We start from the raw sequence: 24264 nt of genomic DNA on the forward strand, positions 1-24264 counted from the left end.
TCCCTCACCCACTGTTGCTGTTTTGGGCCTGCTGACAAACGCCCACAGTGCCAGGGGCTCCCCACTTGTCAGGACAGGACCTAGAACTGTGGGCGTGAGAATTAAAAGGGTGTATTTGTAAGTTAAAAATAAAACTATTTCTCCTACTTTTTGGTTCCTAAATAAGCCCTGTGACATCTCCAAGATATCAGGACCTAAAACTGCTGTGTGTAAGGGCACACATGTCCCGGGTGAAGGGAGCAATGCTCATGCCAAAGCTGGGGAGTGATTTCCCATCTCCATCCCAGGCAGATGAAGGGAGGGGACAGCGGTGGCACCTAGGGCGTGAGGAGCACATCCTGCATGCAACTCTCACATCTGTGCAGCTCCAGCGCCCCTGGCCAAGGGTGAATCAGTCCTTACAAACACCATTCGTGCTTTTTGAAGATTGATCCAGCACGTGGGTACAACAGCCCTTCACTGCTCCTTCAGACCACCGGGTCAATCCACCCTGAGCGCTCCTCTGGCTCAGTAACACGCAGGGAAGTGAGGTGAGAGGAGAAGGTTCAGACACAGGAGGAATTTAGACCAGCAACCTTCATCAGGCTTTTGGTTACCAGATTTGAGCTCTGTGCTGAATCCCTTTGCACAGGCAAAGTGGAAAGGCATGAGTCCTAGTGGGAATTTGGCTAGTTGGCTTGGACTGCAAAGTCCAGCTTGCCTGGTCTAGGGACAGACCTGGCTGGCAGGGACTGTGCTCGGTAGTAAAGGAAAAGGATTCATCAGAGAGCTCATTAGAAAACATCTGGGGTCAGCAAATGACCTGGAATGCGACTCGGCAGCAGGGCGCTCCTCTTTTCCCGAGTCCCGGGAATGCAGCTCCCGCAGGGTACGACTCAAGCCAGCTGTTTCCTCTAATCCCATCAGCCTTCCCTTCCACAGGGGGTCGAAGGAGAAAGTCCCGTTCCCTCCCCTTGGTGACTGGGATTAGTGGTTTCTCTGTAGTGCCGTGCCAATGCATTTTAGGGCCCTGGGGCAGCAGTAAAAAACGTACCCCTCCCATCCCCGAGCAAGTCCAAGTGTGTTTAATCGTTTTATTTTCTACCTTGCCCAGTCATTCCCTGCTCCCAGGCACTCCCAGGCCCCTCCGTCCCTCCCTCTCTCGCTTCCCCAGCAACTCAGATCATGCACAATCCTTCTCCTATTCAGTTCATGTCTGCAGGGGCAGTTTCGAGCGGGGAGGGCTGGGAAGAACCTGTTGGGCTCCATTTGCAGGTGCCCTCTTCCCTATGAGTTCAAACAGCTTTTTTTCCTTTCTACTTCAAAAATAACCAGTTTCCTCCAACTCCATTACAACCAGCTAAATTCCTTCTGATAACTATCTTATTTTCTGCTGCACAACTTCCCCCTGCTGCAATCACTCATATTAATTATTTTTCTTGCAGCACTGCCTGAGGGCCCCAGCCAAGCTCAGGCCTTGTCACAATAGGTGCTTGTATGTGTTTAAAGACAGTCCTGGCACTGAAGCTCCTACAAACTGACAACCAGCAGGACAAACTTAGAACATCCACATGTGTGCAGGGAACATTTTGCACATCACTGAAAGGAAACCAGCACCCACCTGCAACGGGGTGACTCACGGAGCAATGTAGCACTGCTCTTGCATGGAAAGAGCCTCATGCACAAACCCTCTGGCCTTGAAGAAAAGCACCCAATATCAAAAGTCTGAAAGGGCAAATTTTTGAAGGTCCTGCTATAGTAAGAGGCAGCATTTTTTAAAATTAGGATAACAAAATACATATATATATATGTATTTTTTATCAGATTAACTTCTCTGCTCCCAGTACCCCACCTTCCAGAAGACAAATGCAAATATAATTCTTAAAGTGATAATGTGATTTTCATAGTTTAGAGGGTGTGGTTCATAAAATCAGAAATGTGGGCCCCTGAGAAATCTGCTTTCATTGCCTTTCTTCCTCCTGCCTTGGAGCAGGACTGTGATTTTTGAGACTGCTATTGCAGCTGATGAGGAATGGAATGAAACTGGCCAGGAGTTCCCAGCTTGTCACTGCTTTCCTGAACATGCTGAGACATCTGTGTTAGACCAACTTTTCATCGTTGAGGTTTTAATTTCGGTAGCAGAGGCTGCAGTGGCTGCTCCAATGTGCAACAAGAGTTAAATGTGAAGCCTCAGTGAAATACTTGTGTGCTCATCCGGTGCTTGGAGGAGTCACAGTGACCTTCCCTCCATCTGCCAGCCCACCTCTATTTATACCTAATATGGATATAAAATCCATGACTTTGCAGATAGTAAACTAGAGCCTCCCACAAACATTGTCGCCTGCGAGGATGCTCCCAGCGATTTAAAGGAATTATTTCTCATGCCTTAAAAGACCCCAGTGAACTCACTTTCCCTCGGTCTGATGTGGTACAAAGAGCAGGACTATGTGGCCATTCCAGTGCACCTCAAGTCCTATCCCATTCCCACAGCTCCAGCCCCAGGCTTCCATCCACTATCCAAAGATACATTTATTGACATATGAAATACACCATCTCTCGACAGATTCTCTACGAAACCGTCATCTTCAGGGAGAATTAAACAAAAAATGGGCCCTGTGCCTGGAAAAAGGAGGAGGGGAAGTGCTCACCATCAGCCATCCCTCAAACAAACCCCAAGGAAAACAAGCTAAAAGGGAGGAACTGAAGAACAAAGCAGCAATGATCAGCACAGAAATAGGTTGTCTTCCATCTGAGATCCACGCCAAGGACATCTTCAGGGAGTGTCTAGTGAGGCGGGTCCTTGAGCTAAAAACGTTCTGCCTTCAGTTCAAACCAGATTAAGCCATGGGACAGAGATTAGGAACTCTGCAGGAAACCTTTGTGGCCTTACAAACTGCAGAGAATTTATGGACAACAAGCACAGTTGGATCATTTGATCTGAATCCATGTGTGGTACAGGTCATTTGATTTCACCCAGTCTCTCTCAGGTGGAGCTCAGTAACTTCCATTTAAGATATCAAGAGCTGAAAAATCCTCCCATTCCTCTCCTAGCTCATCCCACTCTCTGTCTGTAGCTGTCTCACTGCTCATCTGCACAAGTCGAGGTCCAGCCTCCAGCTCTTGCTTCTCATTGTGCCTCTCCCTGATAGCAGCAATCCCCTCAGTTCAGCAATCCCCATGGGGTTCCATAACCTCCAAGTCCATGCCTTCTCCAGGTATGACCAGTGTTTGTTGCATCTGGATGCTGAGCTTCACATTTGACTACCAAAATCTATGTTGCTCCACTTTCCTTTTCATTTACATAGAATCTCACCAAATAGCAGTTATTTGTCCGCCACCATTTTTATATTTACTTCCAGACAACTAATTAAAATTAAAATATAAGCATTATGCTGAGTCCTGAGGGAGACACAGCATTCATAGACCCAAGCACCAGTGTTTACAAATCAGGCATAGGGCCATCAGGACATGAAATTATTTTCTTCTCCTGTGGTCTCAAACTTTGAACACAGGAAGAGGCTGCTCAAGAGAGCGATGACACAACCCACAGCACTCACTTTCAGCCTGAGCCTCTTTTCCCCTCACTCCATTGGCAACTACAGCCCTTTCCCCTTATTTCTGTGCTCTGGCACATTGTCCTGGAGAAAAGTGTAGGAGTTTGGCAACCATCATAACTGGACCCCTAAATCATAGAATCTTAGAATGGCCTGGGTTGGAAGGAAGGAAGGAACCTTCAAAATCATCCAGTTCCCAACCCCTGCCATGGGCAGGAACCCCTTCCACTACCCATCCAACCTGGCCTTGGACACTTCCAGGGATGGGCCAGCCACGGCTTTTCTGGGCAGCCTGTGCCAGGGCCTCAGCCCCCGCATAGGGAAGAATTTCTTCCTAATATTGAACCTAAACCTACTCTCTGTCAGTTTGAAGCCATTCCCCCTTTTCCTGGCACTCCAGGCCCTTGTAAATAGTCCCTCTCCATCTTTCTCATAGCTCCCTTCAGATACTGGAAGGGGCAATTAGGTCACCCCGGAGCCTTCTCTTCTCTTGGCTGAACAATGCCGGTTCTCTCAGCCTTTCCTCACAGCAGACATGCTCCAACCCTCTAATCAGTTTGGTGGCCTCCTTCAACCCAAATCCTCAGGGAGTAGTAAAGGCTTTGGGTTAAGCTGTTTATCACTACTAACAACTTCAAGTGCAGCATCGAGAAGGAGGAAGAATATCCTCTAAAACCTCTAAAAAGAAACACACTCTTTCATATGATTTATGAACTGAATTTGAACTGATCAGGGCATGACCTTTTCCAGGAAGGGGCATCCACTCTTAACCCAGAGCTGGAGGCTTTACAAGCGCTACCAATAAAGACTAGAGATGAAGAGTGATTTATTAGTCACCAACAACTTTCTCAGCATCTTTACAAGCTCCAGGAGGTGGGTATCCAGCACCACGAGGAACATCCAGCCCCAACAGCCTGCAGTGCTGTACAGCAAAGTGCTGACAGCCAGAAGTCACAAGAGAACAGCGATCTTACAGCTGAATTTCCATAAACTATGTTCCCATTTAGTTTCAATCTCAGTTAAGCATTTCTCTGTGGGTGGGCTATAGGCTGGACTCTTGGAGCAGTACAGACACAGCTGCCTACAGGAGCTGGCGTGCCAAAATCTGCACCAGTCCCATTTCGAAAGGCAGGAATGGGGTGGGAGACAAGGAGAAAGTTTATTTCTTGCTGTGGGATGTGTGTGGTGGTGGTGGGAAGTAACAAAACTCAGCCGTTCAGCAGTTCAGATTGCTGCTGAAAAATGGGGTTTTCCCAGCAGGTCATGGATCAGGGGTTCCCCAGCTCCACCCTGAGCTTCCCCCTTCCAGCTACAGCATCAGCTGTACCTCATGGTAGGTCACTACGACAACCAGTCACCTTTAGTCCACTTGTGCACACAGTATTTGCATTTGCAAACCAGAACCTTTGTGCTTTGTTCTGCGTTGCTCCAAAAACTCAGAGGGAACCCAGTACAAATATCTGGGAAACCAATTTCTTCTCCTTTGGAGAACCATCCATGTGAACTCTCTGGAAGAGCTGAGTTACACCATCACTGCTGTGCTTCCACTACTAGAGAGAGACTATTTAGAAGAGCACGGAGTGACAGGACAAGGGGGAATGGATTCAAACTGACAGAGATTGGATAGATTAGATATTAGGGATAAATTCTTCCCTGTGAGGGTGGGGAGGCCCTGGCCCAGGGTGCCCAGAGAAGCTGTGGCTGCCCCATCCCTGGAAGTGTCCAAGGCCAGGTTGGACGGGGCTTGGAGCAACCCAGGCTGGTGGAAGGTGTCCCTGCCCATGGTAGGGGGTGGCACTGGATGAGCTTTAAGGTCCTTTCCAACCCAAACCAGTCTGGGATTCCACAGTACTGGAATGCTGCTGCCCCCTTGATACCGTCCCTCTTCCTTGATCTGTTACCTAAATTCACATTTAAAGTAGATTTACTATGGAGATATAAAAAATTGGGAATACGTTTCAATGTTTTCTCTCCTTATCAGATTCAGATTTACAACAAAGTCAATATTAAAAATCCCAGTGGTTTATACCTATTAGTGATTCCAGAAGCAATCACCCCCTGGACATTAAAATGGAATTCCTAAATTAACAGAGATTAGCCCCTGAGAATTTGGGGCAATTCAAGGATAGCAAAGGGTGGCAGAACATACTCTTCTGGGGAAGTGGGCAGCTTTCCCTTGAGACTCCCTCACCTGCCAAGTGAAAAACCAGTCAGAAATGAAGGGCTGATGGAGGCAACGGCTCCAGACTTCAAATCTGAGTCCCGGCTCCACGCCACATTCCCTCCACGAGTTATCCCTGACCTTGCCTACAGCTTCTCCCATCTTTAAAATGGGAATTACAAACCCTCCCACCTCCCTTCAGCCCATCTGTTTAGTTTGTAAGTTCTCCAGGGCAGAGGCTGGTTTTTATTTGTGTGTACAGCACCACATACAGCCGGGTCCTGCTCTTGGCCCCAGCTCCAGGCAGGACTGGAACACAAAGCAATGACGGTATCTTGATCAAACATGAGCAACTCGGATAAACAAGAGAAAAGCAGCTTGATATTTTTTTCCCTGCTGTCTCTGCTTTCCGTGACTTGTTTATTCATCTCAAAGCCTCAGCAGACATCTAATCAAGCTGTTAAAGAGGCAGATTTGTGGTCAGTCGAGCACTTGGGGAGTTGTTAAATGTTCAAAACCAGTTCTCGTCAGCAAACAGCTTTTTTTTCCTAACTCACTGAATACTCACCATTTTCCTATTAAAATTGTGATACAATTTCTCTACTAAAAGGTCTCATTAAGTCTGGGTAGGGACACCTGCCTTTTTTAGGCCTATCTTGTTTGCACTTTCTGGGACCAATCCAAATCACGCCACAGACGACGCAATGATTTCAGCAGGCTTAAGAAAGAAGGAAAAATGTGATAGTTTCCAGATGAGTGTATTATACTAAATTTAACATGCCTTTTGGTACTTAGAATTTCCACTTTGCCCCCCTTCCATTTATGTAATTAGAAATCAAGCAGCAGGAAACTGTTCCTATTCCAACCTCGGTTGGGAATGGTATGGTCTCATTCCCACAGAGGGAAACAGGAGACTTGTACTCACAAGATATTTTGCACAGCTTACATGGACAGGTTCAAAAATAGGCTTGGAATAATATATCTCTAATTAAATAAAGCAAAACAAATACAGACCCTTTATGTGGTAGTTATATGTGCATATACATATATATATACATACATCAACACAGACGACAACAAGCAAGGCAGCTATGAAAAAACCCAAAAAATTAAGTTTTACCCCACTTAGGAAGCAATGACAAATTAAATTTCCACTTCTAAAATTGTGCAATTTTTCCACGCTCACCCTTGTTGACTTCACATTGATGAGTAAGAACATTTATTCTGATTATTCTCACTCTGGCAATAAAGGACGTGTAAAGGAATCAGTATCTACAATTGATTTCTCTGAGTTCCAGGGCCAGAAGAACCTCTTTGTCACAGGCCACAGGAGGTCAAAGTAAGAATTAACTCTGGGAAGTCCTGTTTGAGCTGAAGCAGAGCATGTGAGGGCAGGACAACTCGTTACCAGGGACATTAAATAAAAACTGAAATCATCACAGCCCAAATGACACAGCACGAGCTGAAGCTTTTCCTGCATGTTGACAGTCGTTATATTCAGTTGCCACTGCTTTTGGTTCTCCTGGTTCTTGCCCAGGCTGCTGCTCTTCTCTCCAGTGGATCCCACTGGCTTCCCAGACTGCAGCACACACACAGAGAACTCCATAAAAGCCCTTTCCAAACCACAGAGGAGCTATGGTTCCAAAGTACATAGTTCAAATTAAAAATTGGGGCTGGATAAAATGATTCAAAATCAGCAAGAAAGAAAAGATATCCTGTTTTCAATGGGCTGTTTTGCCCTGACTGATGAATGCAGTCCGGCAAGGGAGGAGGTGGAAAAACAAGGACATGCTGGAGCAATGGTCCTGGATGGTATCATGCTCTGACAGTCCTAATGCTGCTCTGGCACTGCAGTGATTCTATTTCACAAGTCCTTTGCTCCAGGCGAGCTCCTCAGTGTCTGTTGACTCTGGGCACAGCTCAACATGTTTCCCCAGTTTGCAGGATCCTCATAGCAGTGCTGAGGAGAGGTGGGAATGCAGGACTTGTTGCAGCACCCAGAGCAAAATTCAGTAAGATAAGGAGTTCCTCAAGCCCTCTGAACTGCCCCTCAGTTCATCCCCATCCTTTTTTGCCATGGTTTATAAAACAAACATTGCACAACATGTTTTCCTTTGTGTACTCATCACTTTTCCATCTATCAGCACTCACTGTGAAGCAGAACAGGCTTTCAATAAAGCCAAGTTCCATATCAGTCTATCCCATTCCCTTTCTATCTTGGGAGACATGCATTTATTCCGTGTGCTACATGAACATGCAGCAAGTGGGGGACAAAGAAATGAGGTCCTGGAGAGCCATTTTCATAGCTAGAAAATTGTGCTGAGTAAAGAAGCAGTGAAGACAACCTCCTGAGTCAGGAGAAGACCAGACAACATGCCAACAAGTCATCACGAGGACTGGGGTAAATGTAAAATAGAAGTGAAGCATTTGGACCAGTGACTTGCCAAGGTAATAAAGAGCTTTAAATACTTGTGACCCACTCCCAGACACTGAAACCTCTCTGTTCTCCCACTGAAGAGGGGGGAAAAAACAATCAGCCTCACAGGTAAGCAGAGAGCCAGATGGCATTAGCAGCTGCTTAATTCACCCACTATCTCAGGAAGTTTCAAACCTGGGTGGCTCCATGACCCAAAGCTACAAGAGACAGCACTGGCTTCCTGCATCAAACAGTTTGGATTTATCACTTTGGATTCCATCTCTTCTGAGACAACAGAACTCCAATTTTAAAGGACAACTGTACAAACAGGACATAGGAGCATTTATATTCCTCTCCACACACTGGCACAGGCAGCAGGGGTCTAGTGGGTGATTTATGAGGTGGGAATGCTTCTTTGAACTGGCTGTGGGATGGGGGCTGGCTCTTGGGAGCGGGGAGGAACAGACGATGGGGCTCTTTGCTGAAGAGCTCTCCCAGGGGCTTTGGCCCAGGTGGCCCCAGATGCTGGGCACTCCAGATGAAGTTCTCTCCTTCCATTCTCTCTCTCTCTCTCTCTCTCTCACTCACAGACAAAGTCAACACACTAGAGAAGGCCATTTCTCCTTTATTTATTTCCCACAAGAGCTCTCCCTTGCGCTTTTCAGACACAATACAAAACAAGCAACAGAACTTTGTTTCATATACAGAAACAGTTTGTTGGAGTATAAAGAGTTACTGGTGATCATTACTGAAGAATGTTGGCTTATTCCAGGGGCACTTCAGTATTCCTGAGGAATAATCATTGACTTCTCCTTCCTTCCCACTGGGATAGTCTTAGCCATTAGTCACTGTTCCTGTAAAGCAAGAAGGTTTATATTATTAAAAAGCCATTTGGGTTCCTTACATTGAAGGTGCTGCAGGATGTAAAGCAAGTCATGGAGCTTTGTGACATTTCCAGAGGGTACAGGAACATTTTTATCCTTTGCTAGAGCAAGAAGTTGTGTATGGAGAAATGAAGCAGCTATTTTCATGCATAACTCTCCATTCTGATAAATTGGGTACTTCAAAAAACCCCAACATTATTGTTCAAGTTAACTATTCACAGGCTGAAGAGAAATCAGACAGAAATCAAAGCCAAAAAAGGCAGGAGGGGAGGCTGAAGTTGCCTTCTTGTATTCCTGCACATCAGTATAATCCACACTGCTATCATAGTAGAGGGTTGTGGGGTTTGGGTGATAATACAGGCTAAATAACCTGAAAAATATGATCTTTTCCACTTTGCAAGGAATCTAGCCTGTGTAGTTCACAGCCATAGCCTTGAAATAATTGCTAGATGTTGGCTTTAAATTCAGCTGAAGTCACAGTGAAATCCATTTGATCAAATTACTTAAAAAGCTCTCAGAATGTTACGACCACAAATTAGAACTTTTCTGCATTTTAAATAGTCTCTTGGTCTGGATGAATGGCTCCTGCACTGGTGTTAGTGTTTCATGACCAAATTTCTAACCCAAAGGATGGGCAGTGTGATGGTCCAAGTTACAGCCAGAACAGCTGCAACATCACTTTGTCGTCTCCTGATTATTTGGTATTGTGAATGTTCTCTGTTCTTTTAAGAACTTGATCCTGAAGAATCAAGAATCCCAACTGGATAAAACCCTGAATAACCTCACAGCTGACCCCCATGACCTCCTTGAAGTCCTTTCCAACTCAAGTTATCCTGTGATTCTGTGAACTTGACAGGCTCAGAAAACTAGAAATAATTTTGTCCAAGTTAATCTGTGTTACATTTCTCTCTAATAAAGCTGATTTTCTTGCAGAATCTCTCGATTTGACAGGTTAACATTTGAACAGAACTCAGTTGTGTAAGGAAGTTCTACAGAGTTTAGTTATAACAAATTTTCTAGAAAAAAAACAGATGAGTGATAATGCAACAATGTTTTCCATGTTCCTAACCAAGAGAAATGAAATAATCTGGTTGTAATAACCCTGGAGCCATTATCCATGACACAACATTTTGGAGGGAATTAATGACATTAACCATTACATGGCTTCATCCATGTTTTCCCTCTCTCAGCAGCCTCAAGCTCTTTGTGCCAAAGACAGTGCACTGGAAACTACTTGTCTAGTCTTGTGCCATGCAGGCAGCTGGGTGTCTTCTGGGAAGTGTCCTTTCAGTTATTTCATGCTTCCAAGGATCACCCTTGCTCCAGAACACAGATTTGTCCTTAATCCCAACAAAATCCCTTACTAGGCTGAACTGACACTCAAGTTTTCTGCTGCCCAACATCCCTGGTAAGGAGCATCCTTGAATGAATAATGCTCTCTCAGAACATGTGAACAGGGCATTTATCACTCGTGAAGCCATACACATGTCATTCCAGCTTCTTTCTGGAGACATAAATTGGAGGAATACCCTCAGGATGGTGCAGAAAGCTAACACATCCTAATGTTAACAAATCTGGCCAAAAGAATCATGCACAGATTTTTCATTCTGGGCAGTAGCTGGCAATGCTAATCAGCTGCATCCAAGTCACAGTTTCTCTACATTGCTCTCCAAAATATTTTATTCCCAGGAAGTTGTTGGAGAATCTTGTTATTGTTTCCCTTTAACAGGCAGCCAGAGGAAACATTTGTAAGCAGGTTTGTCTGGTAGGGCTGCAGAAGGTTGGCAAAAGCTCATCTGCCAGTAAATTCAAGGAGGATCGGGCTCAACTTACAGCTCTAGATGCATCAGGAAATCCCTAAAAACACCTTCAGGCCTCGTCATCAGGCAGAGGAATAACATGGGAGCAACTTTTGCACTCTGCGTACTCCGTGAAAAGCTTCTGGCAGAACATTTTACCTCAGTACTTTCTGAAGTGCTAAAGTAACTGCAAATATATCCTGGTGGATGCCTCTCCACTGGTATCACTGAGATGCTTTAAGCAGTCCATGGCTTTGTGGATCCAAAATGTGCACACACACCTTTTTTGTGTTCCAGATACTACAATGATAAATTACCATGAGAACAGCCCCAACTTTTACATGTGAAAACATTAAAAAAATATTAATGGAGTTAGTTTGTGGACTTGGTGCACTGCAGCCAGTTTGTGAGTTCAAAAATGGTTTCTGCTAATTAATCTATTTTAAAATATTTTATCTCAACATGGTCAGTGGTAAGACTGAGCTCACTGAAATGATCTTCAAAACTGTTTAAAGTGTACAGGTTTTTTCAGACTAATTACTACACTACAATCCAGCGAAACAAGCCACAAAACTTACAAGTGAACAGTGTTTTCATGTTGAAAAAACTGCAAAAACCCCACTGGAGATCAAAGATCTGCTTCCACAGACAAATCTACCTGACATGCCTTTAAGTTTCTTCCCACCTCATCTCTGAAGTCTGAAGAATCTTACTATTAGTTTAGTTTTTCTGCTTTTCTGACATGTATTTTTATTATAAATATTTTCAGGTTGTGGCAAAACCCACCCGCAGGATCTGTTAAACTAATTCCACGTATTCAGTCTAATTAAGTTTATGGTTAAACACACCAGTTATTAAAAATTTCTGAAGAGCAGGGGAACCACTCCTGCTCTGGCAACATGAGTTTCTTCTTACTAGTACTCCTTTGGGAAAGGCAGAGGAATATCCTTGTAAATGGTGTCTACCTTACAAACAATTACCAAACAACACAAATCAGCACTGGTACTTACTTTTACAAATTTACCATGGAGAAGATATGGAGACTGGAAGTCGTGTTGACAATTGGAATAAGCCATTCCTAACCCCATCCCTGACCCAAAAGCAATAGGCCATGTCTTTCCTGTGGGGGAGAATAGAGAGGGCAAGCAGAGAGGGCAAATCAAAGTCAAGGAAAGCTGTTTGTTATATATTGTTATACAAGCACCAAGAAAGACTACAAGATGCATATTATGCACTTTCATTCTACGAGTCAAGAATCAGCTACAAACCAGGGCACTAGAGAAGAACAAGAGTATCTGTAAGACATCACATTTGGAATTTAACAGAGAGCAAGCTCTGAATCCAATGTATTACTGAAAATCATTCTGTCACCAAAGCATAACTAAAGAACTAAGATCAGTTTTAAAACCCTGCAAAGACTGGCATAAACTGATGTCTAGACACGTGGCTCCGGAGATTTGGCTCAGGGTCTCCTGCAATTCCAGGATTTGAGCTGAGCACAGGAGGAGCTCGGAGAGGTGCCACAGGTAACAACCTTGTTACACAACAGCTGAAAGTTTGGGGAACTCCATTTCAACAGAAAAGACAGGGCAAATAATAGAGGAATTGGTCTAGCATGCTGATTAAGTTTTATACACCTCTAAGACTTCTTGGTTTTAAAATATACCTACAACAGATGGAAACTGGGAATCCAGGCAGTCAGGATGACTGCAGTACTTACTTTTGAAGAAAATGACTGAGAAAACAATTCCTAATCCAAATCCAGCACCTGCAACAAGAAATGCAGTCAGTGAGCAAGGATTAATATAATAGAGAGTAATGGAAAATTATTTCATTCTTTACAGCAATTCTTTGTTCCAACTCAGGAGTATCAGACTATGAATATCTGACTATGTGTAATTTCAGCACACCAAACTGTTCTTAAATAGCAATTCTGAAAAAAAAAAAATTCTTGTTTTTTTAAGTAACTGTAAAGCAGCTGATTCAGATTAGAATCCCAACATACACAATAAGTACATTATCAGAAAGATTTGGGAAACAAACCAGACTCTCATCCTGGGGAAAGTTCCTAAATTTCTGTCACCATCTACAACATGGAATTAAGATTTATTTGGTTCATTGTCAGCAAATGAGAAACACTTAAATGAAAACTTATTGTGTCCTTGAGCTTTAGATTTTGCAGATGAATATCTCAGTGTATTTTGTTTATCTCACTACTTTAACTGCTTCAATGTGTGTCCTGAGGGCAGCAGAACTTTAAAGCTTTGTGTTATTCTATCCCTTACAAAGAAAGCTCCATGCTGCTTATCTTTCACATCCACAGCATTCATTATGGAGCATATTTAAACACATTAGGAATGAATGACTTTTCACATCCTTAATACTATATATAGAAATAAGTGCAGCAGTTGAAAAAAAATGTATCCAGAGCCATTAAAACACTCAGCATATTTAAAAATAATTTTTGCTTTCCTTGGAAGGTGAGCTTAGGATTTTCTGCAAGAAGACAGGCAAGTCTGCAAACCTCCTCTCAGGACCCAATAAATGTTAACAGTGAAAACTTGCAGCTGAGTGGGCAAATTCTACCTTTAAATTTACGCACTAAAGACAAGAATTTTAGATAAGGCATGGAAATACAAAAGTTTAAAAAAGGAAAAAAAAATCAGTCATGCATATGCTTGTTAAAAAAAATAACCAACAGTTTCAGGTTTATTTTGCATAAATAACATATTTTGCATAACACATCCTGTTATGGGTTTCAATTCTCTCCTTGCAATACGAGAAATGTAATTTAAGCGTAACAAGTTTATTAATTAAAATACATCCCTTTTTTTATATTCCTAAAAGCATGTGATCCTTACTTAAGATCCTGTTGGACACATTACTTGAGTCCAGAAAAAAGCCAAGGAATCCTGTACCCTCTTGGTATATATGATGAGGCTTCCTTTTTTTAAGTTTTCTTTTGCTCTTCAAACCTTTCTCCTTGCATAAAGTATATTAATGGTAGTTTCTACTGGGGAACAGTTTACTCAAACAATACTTAATACATCCTTGTACATTAGGATGCACCACGTAGTACATTATCTAAGCATTCCACGTTTTTTTATTGATTATGAAACCTTGAATATTAGAACAGAGGTGACCAAACATGATCTGAATAAACCTCCTTATGTGCACTCTCATTAGTGCTTTACTATCTGTACTTACTGAGAGCTGGAAATAAGAGTTGATTTGAAATCTCTTCATTTTACTCCAGATTTCAGTTGTGCCAGAGGTAACTACTTTACCAGGTCATTCCAGCTTCGGGGTAGCCTCACAAAACATGCAGTGCAGGAAGAGCTCTGACCGCCCGCCAAGTGCTCCTGACATAACTCCCCCAGACATTTTCAAGCCCAGGCACTTCGCACAAGGTCAGGTTTTCACTCTAATCATTTGCACAGCTAAGGGAAAGTCTCGGAGCCTCGGATGTCTGCTCAGAGCTCCAGGGTTTTTCTGCATTTCAGACAGTAAGAGATCCACTCCTTGGAGCACCTCCCACAAACGCGTCTCACTGCCCGGGGTTCGTACAGAGCCTGGCAGAGACATCAGGCATTCCTGGAGCCGTGGCTCCCCATGCTGATTCCCCCTCTCCAGCACAGCCTTCCTTCGGTACCTTTGCTACACTCCGCTGGTGCTGGCTGTCCCGGAGTGTTTATGCCATTAAGGATAATTACTATCTCCTAGAATCCATTCAAGGGACGCGCGTTTGGCCCCCTGACCACCTCCTTTGCCAGCCTGTTCCTACAATTCAGGTTGTGCTGCCGGTTTGGTTTGGGCTGTTGTACTTTGAGGCTGAGAAGGACTTTCTGGAGGGAATTCTTTCTGCTCAGTCAGCACCAGGTGTTCGAGCTGCCCCAGTTCAGCAGGGCTGCCCTGAGGGAGAGATGCCAGTCCTAGGCTTCCTGTCCCCGGGAAGATCCCCTCTGCCAACCCAAACAGTTGAGCCAGTGGATGAGAATTTATGCACAGGATGACAAATCCTGCATCATCTGCATGCACAGCCTGGGCAGTTTCTAATGTCACCACATTTTCCACCAGTCAAACCCAAATTCTTCTCACTAGCCTCATGGTGAACTGTTCACATTTTTGTCTCAAGACAACCCTGCACTAAGGAAGCAACAGTAATTAATACAGTTTCTTTCCATCTACTTCCAGAAATCATTCATTATCTCATTTTCTCTTCATCTCCTTCAGATGCTCTCTCACATCACAACCCCTCAGTGAGGGCTCCACACAGATGCCATCAATGCTGCTTCCTGTTGGCCATGGGGGAAGCTACAGGATATGCTTAAAAGGTGAAAAATTTATTTCTGTCAACTGCAATTCAGCCTAAGCCCAAAACAAAAACTAGGCCTTGCCCCACGCCAACACCACTGTTAAGCAGATGTGGTCCAGCATGACTGACTTTAGAACGCTCTGTTTTTCCTAAGAAAGCTTTTTTCTGAAGCAGCTAATTTGAAGGGAATGTTCTTTTTCATGAAAATGCAATTTTCGGGCAATTTTAGAGGCCATGCCTGCACCCTGTTCCAGTGGGAAGGGGAGCACAGTGACAATTAGTACAAAAAGATGATGGTAAGATAGCTAAGGCCTTGCTTTAAATAATGAAAATGCTACAGAGAAGTGAAGGAAATCTGACAGCTTTTGGTTTTCTGTACAAGAAGGCAACTTGAGAAACAGAGCAAAAAAAATGTACCTTAGCTTTCCTCATCTCAAAGGTAGTTGAGTTCACTCCTCTCCTACTGAGGCACAGTAGGACACTGTGCAGGAAACTGTTCTGATCACCACGCCCTGCCAAGAACAAACACCAAATTTGCCCCCTCACATCAACCAGTGCACATTTGCTCTCTTCTACTTGGTTTTAACATTTAAAAATTGGTTTCAACTTAAACCCAGACGCTTCAGCTACATTGAATTCCTTAGCCCATCTGGTTAAGAACCTCTTTCTGCAGATAGTTTGTCACTCATCTTCATTCCACTAGAAAGTATTTGTGGTTATGTAGTCATTTCCTGTGTCTCCAGGACCACGGGGGAGCAAAACCATTTTGCCTCGGGAGCAAAGTAATGCATTTCACTTTAATTCTATATAAAGTTACACCAGAGATAAACAATGGCCGAGCTGTGGATGAGTTTTACAGGTTTAAGTTCTCACATGCTCAATTTCCTTTTAAAGAGGCAACATGTTGCTTCAAAGGGCCTCCCACCTGACCAGGGGACACTCCAGCTGTTCCTCCTAAAGACCAGCACCTCTAGGCCAGGCTTTAACTTCATAACAATAAAACATGAAAGGTTTATCTTACAATAAAAACAAACGAACATGGAAAAGCAAAGGGCCTGATTTTTTTTCCCCTCCCTGTCTTGCATGACAGACTCTTTGGAGGAAAAGGCCACAGGAAACAGTACAATGCATTTTTCACCTTCTCTGACAGTTTAAAATGTTTAACTAGAAAAACAGTCTCTTCCACCCCACATCTGTCACTTCAGCCTAAACTCATTTACAGTGTCAACAGGGGACAGGACAGTTCTGTGGACATCTCACTCCCACTCCCTGGGACACGTCCTGGTCGCATGGACCGGCACAGCCACACGGAATTGGGATTAGGCACCAAGCCCAGTCTCCAAAACTTTCTCATTTAAGTTTTTTTTTGGCTCTTACACCTTCCAAGAAAAACGTCCCGGTACCTCAAATCAACCTCACACACAGGAGAGCACGCGCCGTATACCCAATAGGACATCATAAAAGTGTCTAAGAGAAATACAAATCTTCAGGATGGGCTCCTGCCCCACAAGAACATCTGGGAAAAGCTGTTTCTATAAATTTAATCAACAGTCCCTCCAAGAACAATTCTACACAGTTCTCTCCTAGGCTACCCAAGTAGCTCTGGGCTGAGGCAGCTTTAAGACAGCCACACCTACGTGGACTTTGCTTGAAACTTAAAATAGAAGGATTAAAATACGCTCCTTGACATCTGGCAGATGTGTTGCTATTACTATAGCAGCTGGAAGGTTTTCAATTACTTAATCTGACAAAAAGAAAACTATTATTTGCCTTTGCCATTCCTCACACACAAAGACAAAAACTGAGAGCTTCAGCCTTCAATCCCACTTTGACAAGATCCATAGAAAAGTGCTTTGCAAAACTAGGGAAGAACATACACCACGGCCTTCACTTAGCACCAGTTAGAAATACGAGACCATGAAATCACTTATTTATGGAGAGCATTAATTTTAAGCAGACTCTTAGCAAGGTCTTAGTGGCAGGAATCGGATTTTCTTCAAATGCCAACTCTGAAGTTTTCATTCCCACCTCCCCTGTGGTGTGGATTGTTTATGTAGCAGACAGAAAAATGAGCAAGGACACTGGAAGAAAATATGGTGAAATTATATCCCAAGTACTTGACGAAGAAGAAGAAAAAAGCATGGTTTTTTTCTTCTAGCATGTGACTGTAGTAACACAGAATATTTAGAATAACAGAATATTAGTATCCAAATATCATTATAATAAAAAATCCTGACATTCTTTCAGGGGGCTGGTTTCACCTTTAAGCACTTGTGCAGGTCAAACACTGCCTAAAGGCAAACCTTGGATAAACATCAGCACTTCTGCAGAGGGACAGGCAAGAAGTGCCTGTGATCTACCAAGGAATCACAGCAATAACCTTGGAGTGGACCAGAAACTTTTCATCCTCACAATGATGGATGAGCTGTGAGACCTGAGGGCACAAACATTTCCTCCCTCTTTTAAAACGGGAAGGGGAGAGGAGTGGAAGCTGCTCGTTGAAAAGACAATGCAACTTCACTGTGAGGGTGGGGAGGCCCTGGCACAGGTTGCCCAGAGAAGCTGTGGCTGCCCCATCCCTGGAAGTGTCCAAGGCCAGCTTGGATGGGGCTTGGAGCAACCTGGGCTAGTGGAAGGTGTCCCTGCCCATGGCATGTTCATCTAATCGAACAAGATGAGCTTTAAGTTCCCTTCCAACCCAAAACATTCCATGGTTCTACGATCAATATTGCATCAAGCTTTTAGACAGATCAGGGCTGTGCTCCGTTTAGAAGCACATTTGTAAGAAATCAGCAAGACACTCATAATACAGAAAATACACCTGACAGGAAACTTTACCTTCTCTTACTATAATAAAATATTCTGCTTATGACAACAATAGCATTGGTAAAAAGAAAAGTTTAGCAGCAGTAAACACATCCACATTTAGGGCTTTTGCAACCTATGACGGTTGGCAACGATGGTGCTTCACACCCATCCAACACAGGCTGGCCAGTACTGACGTCTGCTGGCCAGCTCAGAAATAGAGGCAGATTAGAGCAACAAGAGTTTGGGGGCATCTCACTGGCAGGAATGATGAGGAAAGGAGCCTGATCCTTCTCAAACTCCTCGCTACTCATTTATTATCAACGATGTGCCAGCATCCTTGATGATGATAAAACTCCTGAAAGGATTTTCTCAGAGAACTGTTTCTGATATAACAAGGAACAAAGAGTTGTTCCCACCTACTGCTGTAACATCTCAAAGACCAAATAAGAGGTGTAAGATGTCACTTGGCTCCAGCCTCTTTCCTCTGGGCAGTGTCACTGTGTGCCAACTCCCCAAAAAGGCACAGCTGGCACCTCACCAACGCACTAATGCAGAGGACCACGAAGTCAGAGCACTCTGGATTCATTTCCAGCGGAGCAGAGCTTAGGAGGTCTGGAGTTTGCAAACGCTGCATGAGCAGATGGATGTCACAGCTTTTTCCTCAGGTTTTCTTGCACCAAAGGACACCAAGAGCAGGCTGGAAGAGTCAGGGAGCTGGTCAGGCACTCCTAGGCAGGGCACAGCTCCCTGACTCACTGGGGTGGGCAGTCAAGAGGAACAGCAGGGCACAATGCAGTTAGGAGGAGACCTGGCTTCCTAAAGTTTTTCCTAGCTTTTTCTTCCAACAGAAGATAACAGCCCCTTAATTTATAGGTGGTCATTGTATTCAGAACTCTGCTAACATCAGAACTAAATACTGCTGTTAGATTTTTGACTAAAAGCCTATTCTCGGAACAGCATTCATCCACCTCTTCCAAAGAAAACATTTTTTGTTGTCTGTGCTGCCTCCTGCACAGCCTGAGCCATGAGCAGTTAATATTTACATTACTTGGTCTGCAGGACACAACAAGTAGAGTTGGATCTTATGTAGGACAAAGGAAAAGCAGTTGGGGTTACAAACAAAACTCACACAACAATGCAGTTGTGTGCTCACATAATATCCGTGTTCTCCACTATTAAAAACAAAACATCAAAGGAAGAACAAGCCTTTTGACCCAGTAGCTAAGACTGGATGGTCACATTACAATTGCCAAGCAAAAAAACACTTCAAAACAGGAATGTCAGGATTTTTGTATATTTAGATAAAGTCTAATCCAGTTTTCAGAAAGTATAATCAAGTTTTATCATTATATAGACTGACTTTATCCTATTCATAACCATGTGAAGGATTATTTAAAAACACTGACATTGCAATCCATACAATGATTCTTTCTGAAACATCCAATCTGTGGAATGACTCAAACAATACAATTTCACCCTTGCCATTAACAGAACAGCTATTCAAGCAGGCCAGATGATGCAAGCCAGAAGAAATCATGTTAACAGTTGCAGGAGAATTCAAAGTGCCCTTTTCTCTTAAAAAAATCCCTATTAAATGGAAATTAGAAGCGTTTTATTTTCAGATGTCAAAACAGAGGATTAGAGGAAAATGAACATCGCTACAACTGAGTTATTTACAAGCTTCCAGGCTGAATTTTGGTCAGTCACAGACATACATCAAAACATTTCTCTCCTGAAAAAAAAATGAACTTCAACACAGCAACTTCACACACAGGAGGTCAAGAAACAAACAGCTTTCCTAGGATTACCTTTCAGTAACAGCGAAATTACAGTACTCAACTCATTTAAAACTACAACAGCTTCAAAACAAACCAAGACATGCAGGCACACAAACCTCCTTCCCTACTGCTCATACTCTTTATTGCCTCTCTGTCCCCTGGAAACAGCTTATAATAATAATTTGTCAAAAATTACAGCCTCGCAGCAAAAAACAGCTGTCAGTCTTTTCTGAGTAATTGTCTTTCCAAATAAACAGACCTGAACTATCAATCAGTCAAACAAACAAACCAACCCTCTGAACAGGGTTTGGAGCCCGCAGGATGGAGGAAGAGCACAACACTACCTACTTCACCGTCCCTCCTCTGCAGCTCTACTGATGAGAAGGAAGAAATGGCTGTGAAGCCTGGGGCAGATACAGGAGTTTAGAAAGGTCTGCAGGCTGGGAAGAAAAAGAAAGTCACTGCAGTTTGATTCTCCTTCCCCACACATGAACAAGCAACTTTTCTGTAAAAAGGTAACACATAGCTTTTCTGTATGAAAAAATCAGTATCAGGATGAAAGAGGGAATAGAAAGTTAAATTATTTAATTGACTGCACGGGTGAAAAGATTTAGGAATAGCTCAAAGCCACAGCCAGCACGACCTAGATCACCCATCAGAAACCTCCTGGTCAGCCAAGAAAGCACAACCCAGCCCCTTTACACACACACTGCTCACAGTTACATTTGGAATGGAAGGGGAACAAAACCACCAAGACCCATCCCCATCGTGACCAAAACAAATAAATATCAGTCCTAACAAAAAGGAGGTGAGCACCTAAACTCCATTTAACAATAGCTCAATGTTTTGTGCAGGCATAAAGAGGTTTACTTACTCTTTGAAATGAAATACTGCCTTAACAATGCCTGACAGCATTCTCTGTTTGGAACTAACAGGAAAAAGTTCACACCAAATTACGAGACGCACATAGGTAGTGACCAAGAGCTCAAAAACATAATGCAGCATTTCAAAGGATCGAACACAAGACAAACATTTATTTTGGACGTTTCAGTGGCAGGAGATCAAGTTTTTTCCAGAAGCTCCACCTCCAACTAAAACAGTGCAGCACAACTACAAACATAGCTAACTACAAACACAGGCGTAGTGGGAATCCTGAAGGACTAATATTTAAAACCAGATTATAGCTAATAAAGCCAGCCCAAGAGCTCTACATCCCCTTCTCCCTCTCTTCTGTTTCCCATGTCCCTCCAGCCCTCAAACTAATTCACAGGAGTTATCTGTCCAGTGTTCTCATGGACTCTGGGAAGTGTCCCACACGCAAGGCTTCAGAAATTCAGTGCTTCCTTTTATTTAGAGTTTGGAATGGGAAAACACACAGCTAATCACAGTGTTTGTTTTTCCCCAGCCACTGGCTGGAAAGATCTCCCTGGCTGTAGCACTCAGGATGTAAAGGAGCATTTGGGAAGGAAAACATGGCCACAGAAAGGAAAAGTCTGACAAAAAAGCACAAAGTTTACCAAATCCCATATCCCAGGTAACAACCAACTAAATTCTCAAGTAAAAAAGTTTATTTTCTTTCTTTCCAGTATAACAACCTCCCTTGATAGTTTATTGCAAACTCCAGCAAATTTTGCAGTAATATTGCAAAACCAATCATCACAACCACGCAAGGTTTTAATGTCCCTGCAGAGCAAACAATCATTCCCACTGGGATAGCCTGGGAAAATCTGTGTTGTCAGCACACAGCTTGGGCACCGAATCACTTCACATTTAAAGGCCATCATCATCTTCAGTCACAAACTATTGGAGTATGAAGCAATTTTGGGGTTGCTCTGACTTCCCAAGTTCATCCCAAGTCATTTGCTGGTAATACCAAGGAGGAGGTTGTCAGCACAGATGTTTCAGTTATTGATCAATTGTAAAAGCACACAAACCAGAAAAATGCTCTCGCTCCCAGCTCATCACAGTGGGTTTGGTAATAAATTAAAGAGCTGCTAATCACAATGCATGTCACAGTGCATGTGACCTTTTTAGGCAGTCTAATGAAAAACATGAATTTGACCGAGATCTTTACTCAATGCCACTATGAAGCCAACACTGGGAATCAATCCTTGGCCTAGAGCACTCAAGCACGAGGCAAAGTATATTCCCTTTCTTCTGCTGCCATTTTAGGATGGAAGAAAACACCAAATTAAATAGCAAGGCCTGCTGAAGGCACTGGCTGCATCAAGTGCAGGTGACACCAATCTGGGTGGTGCAGACACACCTGAAGGACAGGGCCATCCGGGGGACCTGGACAAGCTCAAGCAGTGGCCCACGGGAATCTCATGAGGTTCAACAAGAACAAGTGCTGGTCCTGCACCTGGGCTGGGGAACGACAAGATGGAGAACAGCCCTGGGAGAAGGACTTGGGGGTGCTGATGGGTGAGAGGCTGGACATGCCCTGGATGTGTCCTGGGCTGATCCCCCAGTGTGGGCAGCAGGGGAGGGGGGGATCCTGCCCCTCTGTCCCCTCATGTGGGACCCCCCTGCAGAGCTGCCTCCAGCCCTGGGGGCCCAGCACAGGAAGGACGTGGAGCTGCTGGAGAGAGTCCAGAGGAGGCACCAAGAGGATCAGAAGGATGGAGCAGCATTGCTGGGAGGAAAGGCTGAGAGAATTGGGATTGTTCAGCCTGGAGAAGAGAAGGCTCCAGGGTGACCTAATTGTGGCCCCCCAGTATCTGAAGGAGCCAACAGGTAAGGTGGAGAGAGACTTTTTACAAGGGCCTGGAGTGACAGAACAAGGGGGAATGGCTTCAAACTGATAGAAAGTAGGTTTAGATTGGATACTGGGGATAAATTCTTCCTTGTGAGGGTGGAGAGGCCCTAGCACAGGTTGCCCAGAGAAGCTGTGGCTGCCCCATCCCTGGAAGTGTCCAAGGCCAGCTTGGATGGGGCTTGGAGCAACCCAGGCTGGTGGAAGGTGTCCCTCCCCATGGCAGGGGGTGGGATGGAATGAGCTTTAAGTTCCCTTCCAACCCAAACCAGTCTGAATTTCTGTAAAGTCAACCCTGTATTTACTTATTTCAGCCTCCAGGAGAGAGGATGTACAGGATTCCTACATGTACAGCTGCAGCATGGAACAAGCTCTTGTTTATAATCTGGCATACTTAATATTTTATGATAAAGCAACCAATGCTATGGAAATATAAACATATCTGGATATGTTTGTCAGACAAACCTGAATAGAATTTCATAAGGAAAAACACTGCTCTGGAGCACTTGACACTTTCCAAAGGTCTGTTATAAACAATGGGAGTTTCAGTTTACTTAAAATTATTAAACATCTTTTTCTAATGGAAAAGTATTAGGCAACTAAAACCCCTGAGTTCCTCATCAGCTTTCAAGCACAAGACCACTGGAACAAGAAGTAATAAACATTCACGTTTCCCAGATATTACTTATGGCTGTAAAAGACACATCTGCACCAACATAGAACAAATACCTCGCGTGTCAGACACTGCACTTCTTGCTCTATACGTTGAATTAAAGATTTGGGTTTGTAAACACATTTTGTGAAGGCAGAAGCTCTGCCTGGTGCCACTTGGTAGCCGGTCACAGGGTGAGCACCGAGCTCACAGTCACTACCACTGGTAAAACTCGCAGGACTCAGTGAAACCTTACAAATGGTTTGTTGCAGACCTGAAGCGTTACAGGCATGTGCACAGCCCGAACTTTAAGGACAAATAAAACTGGAAAAAACAACAGAACTGGTCCCTACTTAAAGAAAAGCCAGAACTGCAGTCCCACGGCTGGGACATGGACGGAGCTTCTCAATGTCACAGTCCACACACTGTACCCAGTAACACGTGCCAGAGCTCTCCGCGTGTCACGCTGCCTATTGCTTTTAATAAATACAGCCTCCCTGGTGCACTGAGTGATGTGAACAGCTCTGCACGGACCGAGCTCAAACCCAAGGCCGCAGCGGAGCCGAAGGCGGGCAAGGTCGCTGCACGGCAGGACCAGCTGTGCCTGCCCGGGGCTCATTCATTCCGGGCGGGAGCCGTCCCTCATTCCCCACGGAAACCTCTCCTCTTCAACTCAGTGAGTACCCAGAGGTCGAGCACGCCTGGGCCGCGCTGAGCCGGGAGCGGGCCCGCCGGGGGTCCGAGTCCACGGCCAAGGTCACCTTGCCGGGCCCGGGGTCGCCGGCTCTGCCCGACCGCGGGGGCAGCGCTGAGGGCGGATCCTCCGCGCCCCCCGCGCCCCGTCCGGGGCCACAGCCGCTCTGAGGCGAGCCCGGGCCGCCGGGGGGCACGGGGCACCGGGCCCCGCGCCGCGGGGACGCGCGGGGGGCCGCTCCCGCAGCTTCGGAGCGCCCGGGCGGCCGTCGCCGCTCCTCCCCGCACCGTCCCGCCCCGCCGAGCCCGCGCCGCCCTTACCCAGCTTCACGGCCGAGTCCGCCACACACCGGTCCCACTTCCTGCCCAGGTCGCCCTCCGACGCCATCTTGCCCGTCCCCTCGCCTCCTCCCCCGCGCAACTCTCGCGAGACCCGGAGCTCCGCCGCTTGCTCGCGGCGGCAGATCTCG

The 24264-nt window shown here is 44.7% G+C and overlaps 1 protein-coding gene across 1 annotated transcript; it reads right to left on the reverse strand.

The window, feature by feature from the left end:
* Positions 1-8718: 8718 nt before the first annotated feature.
* On the reverse strand, positions 8719-24241 carry MICOS10 (mitochondrial contact site and cristae organizing system subunit 10). The gene is made up of 4 exons (XM_027693127.1): positions 24116-24241; positions 12514-12561; positions 11804-11913; positions 8719-8964 (listed from the first exon to the last, which is right to left on the reverse strand). Exons 1-4 carry the CDS (start codon positions 24180-24182, stop codon positions 8956-8958), a joined length of 234 nt encoding a protein of 77 aa, XP_027548928.1. The 5' UTR covers positions 24183-24241; the 3' UTR covers positions 8719-8955.
* Positions 24242-24264: the final 23 nt, after the last annotated feature.

The sequence above is a fragment of the Neopelma chrysocephalum genome, unplaced genomic scaffold (genome assembly GCF_003984885.1).
Source record: "Neopelma chrysocephalum unplaced genomic scaffold, ASM398488v2 Primary Assembly neopelma1_90, whole genome shotgun sequence".
Classification (NCBI taxonomy): domain Eukaryota; kingdom Metazoa; phylum Chordata; class Aves; order Passeriformes; family Pipridae; genus Neopelma; species Neopelma chrysocephalum.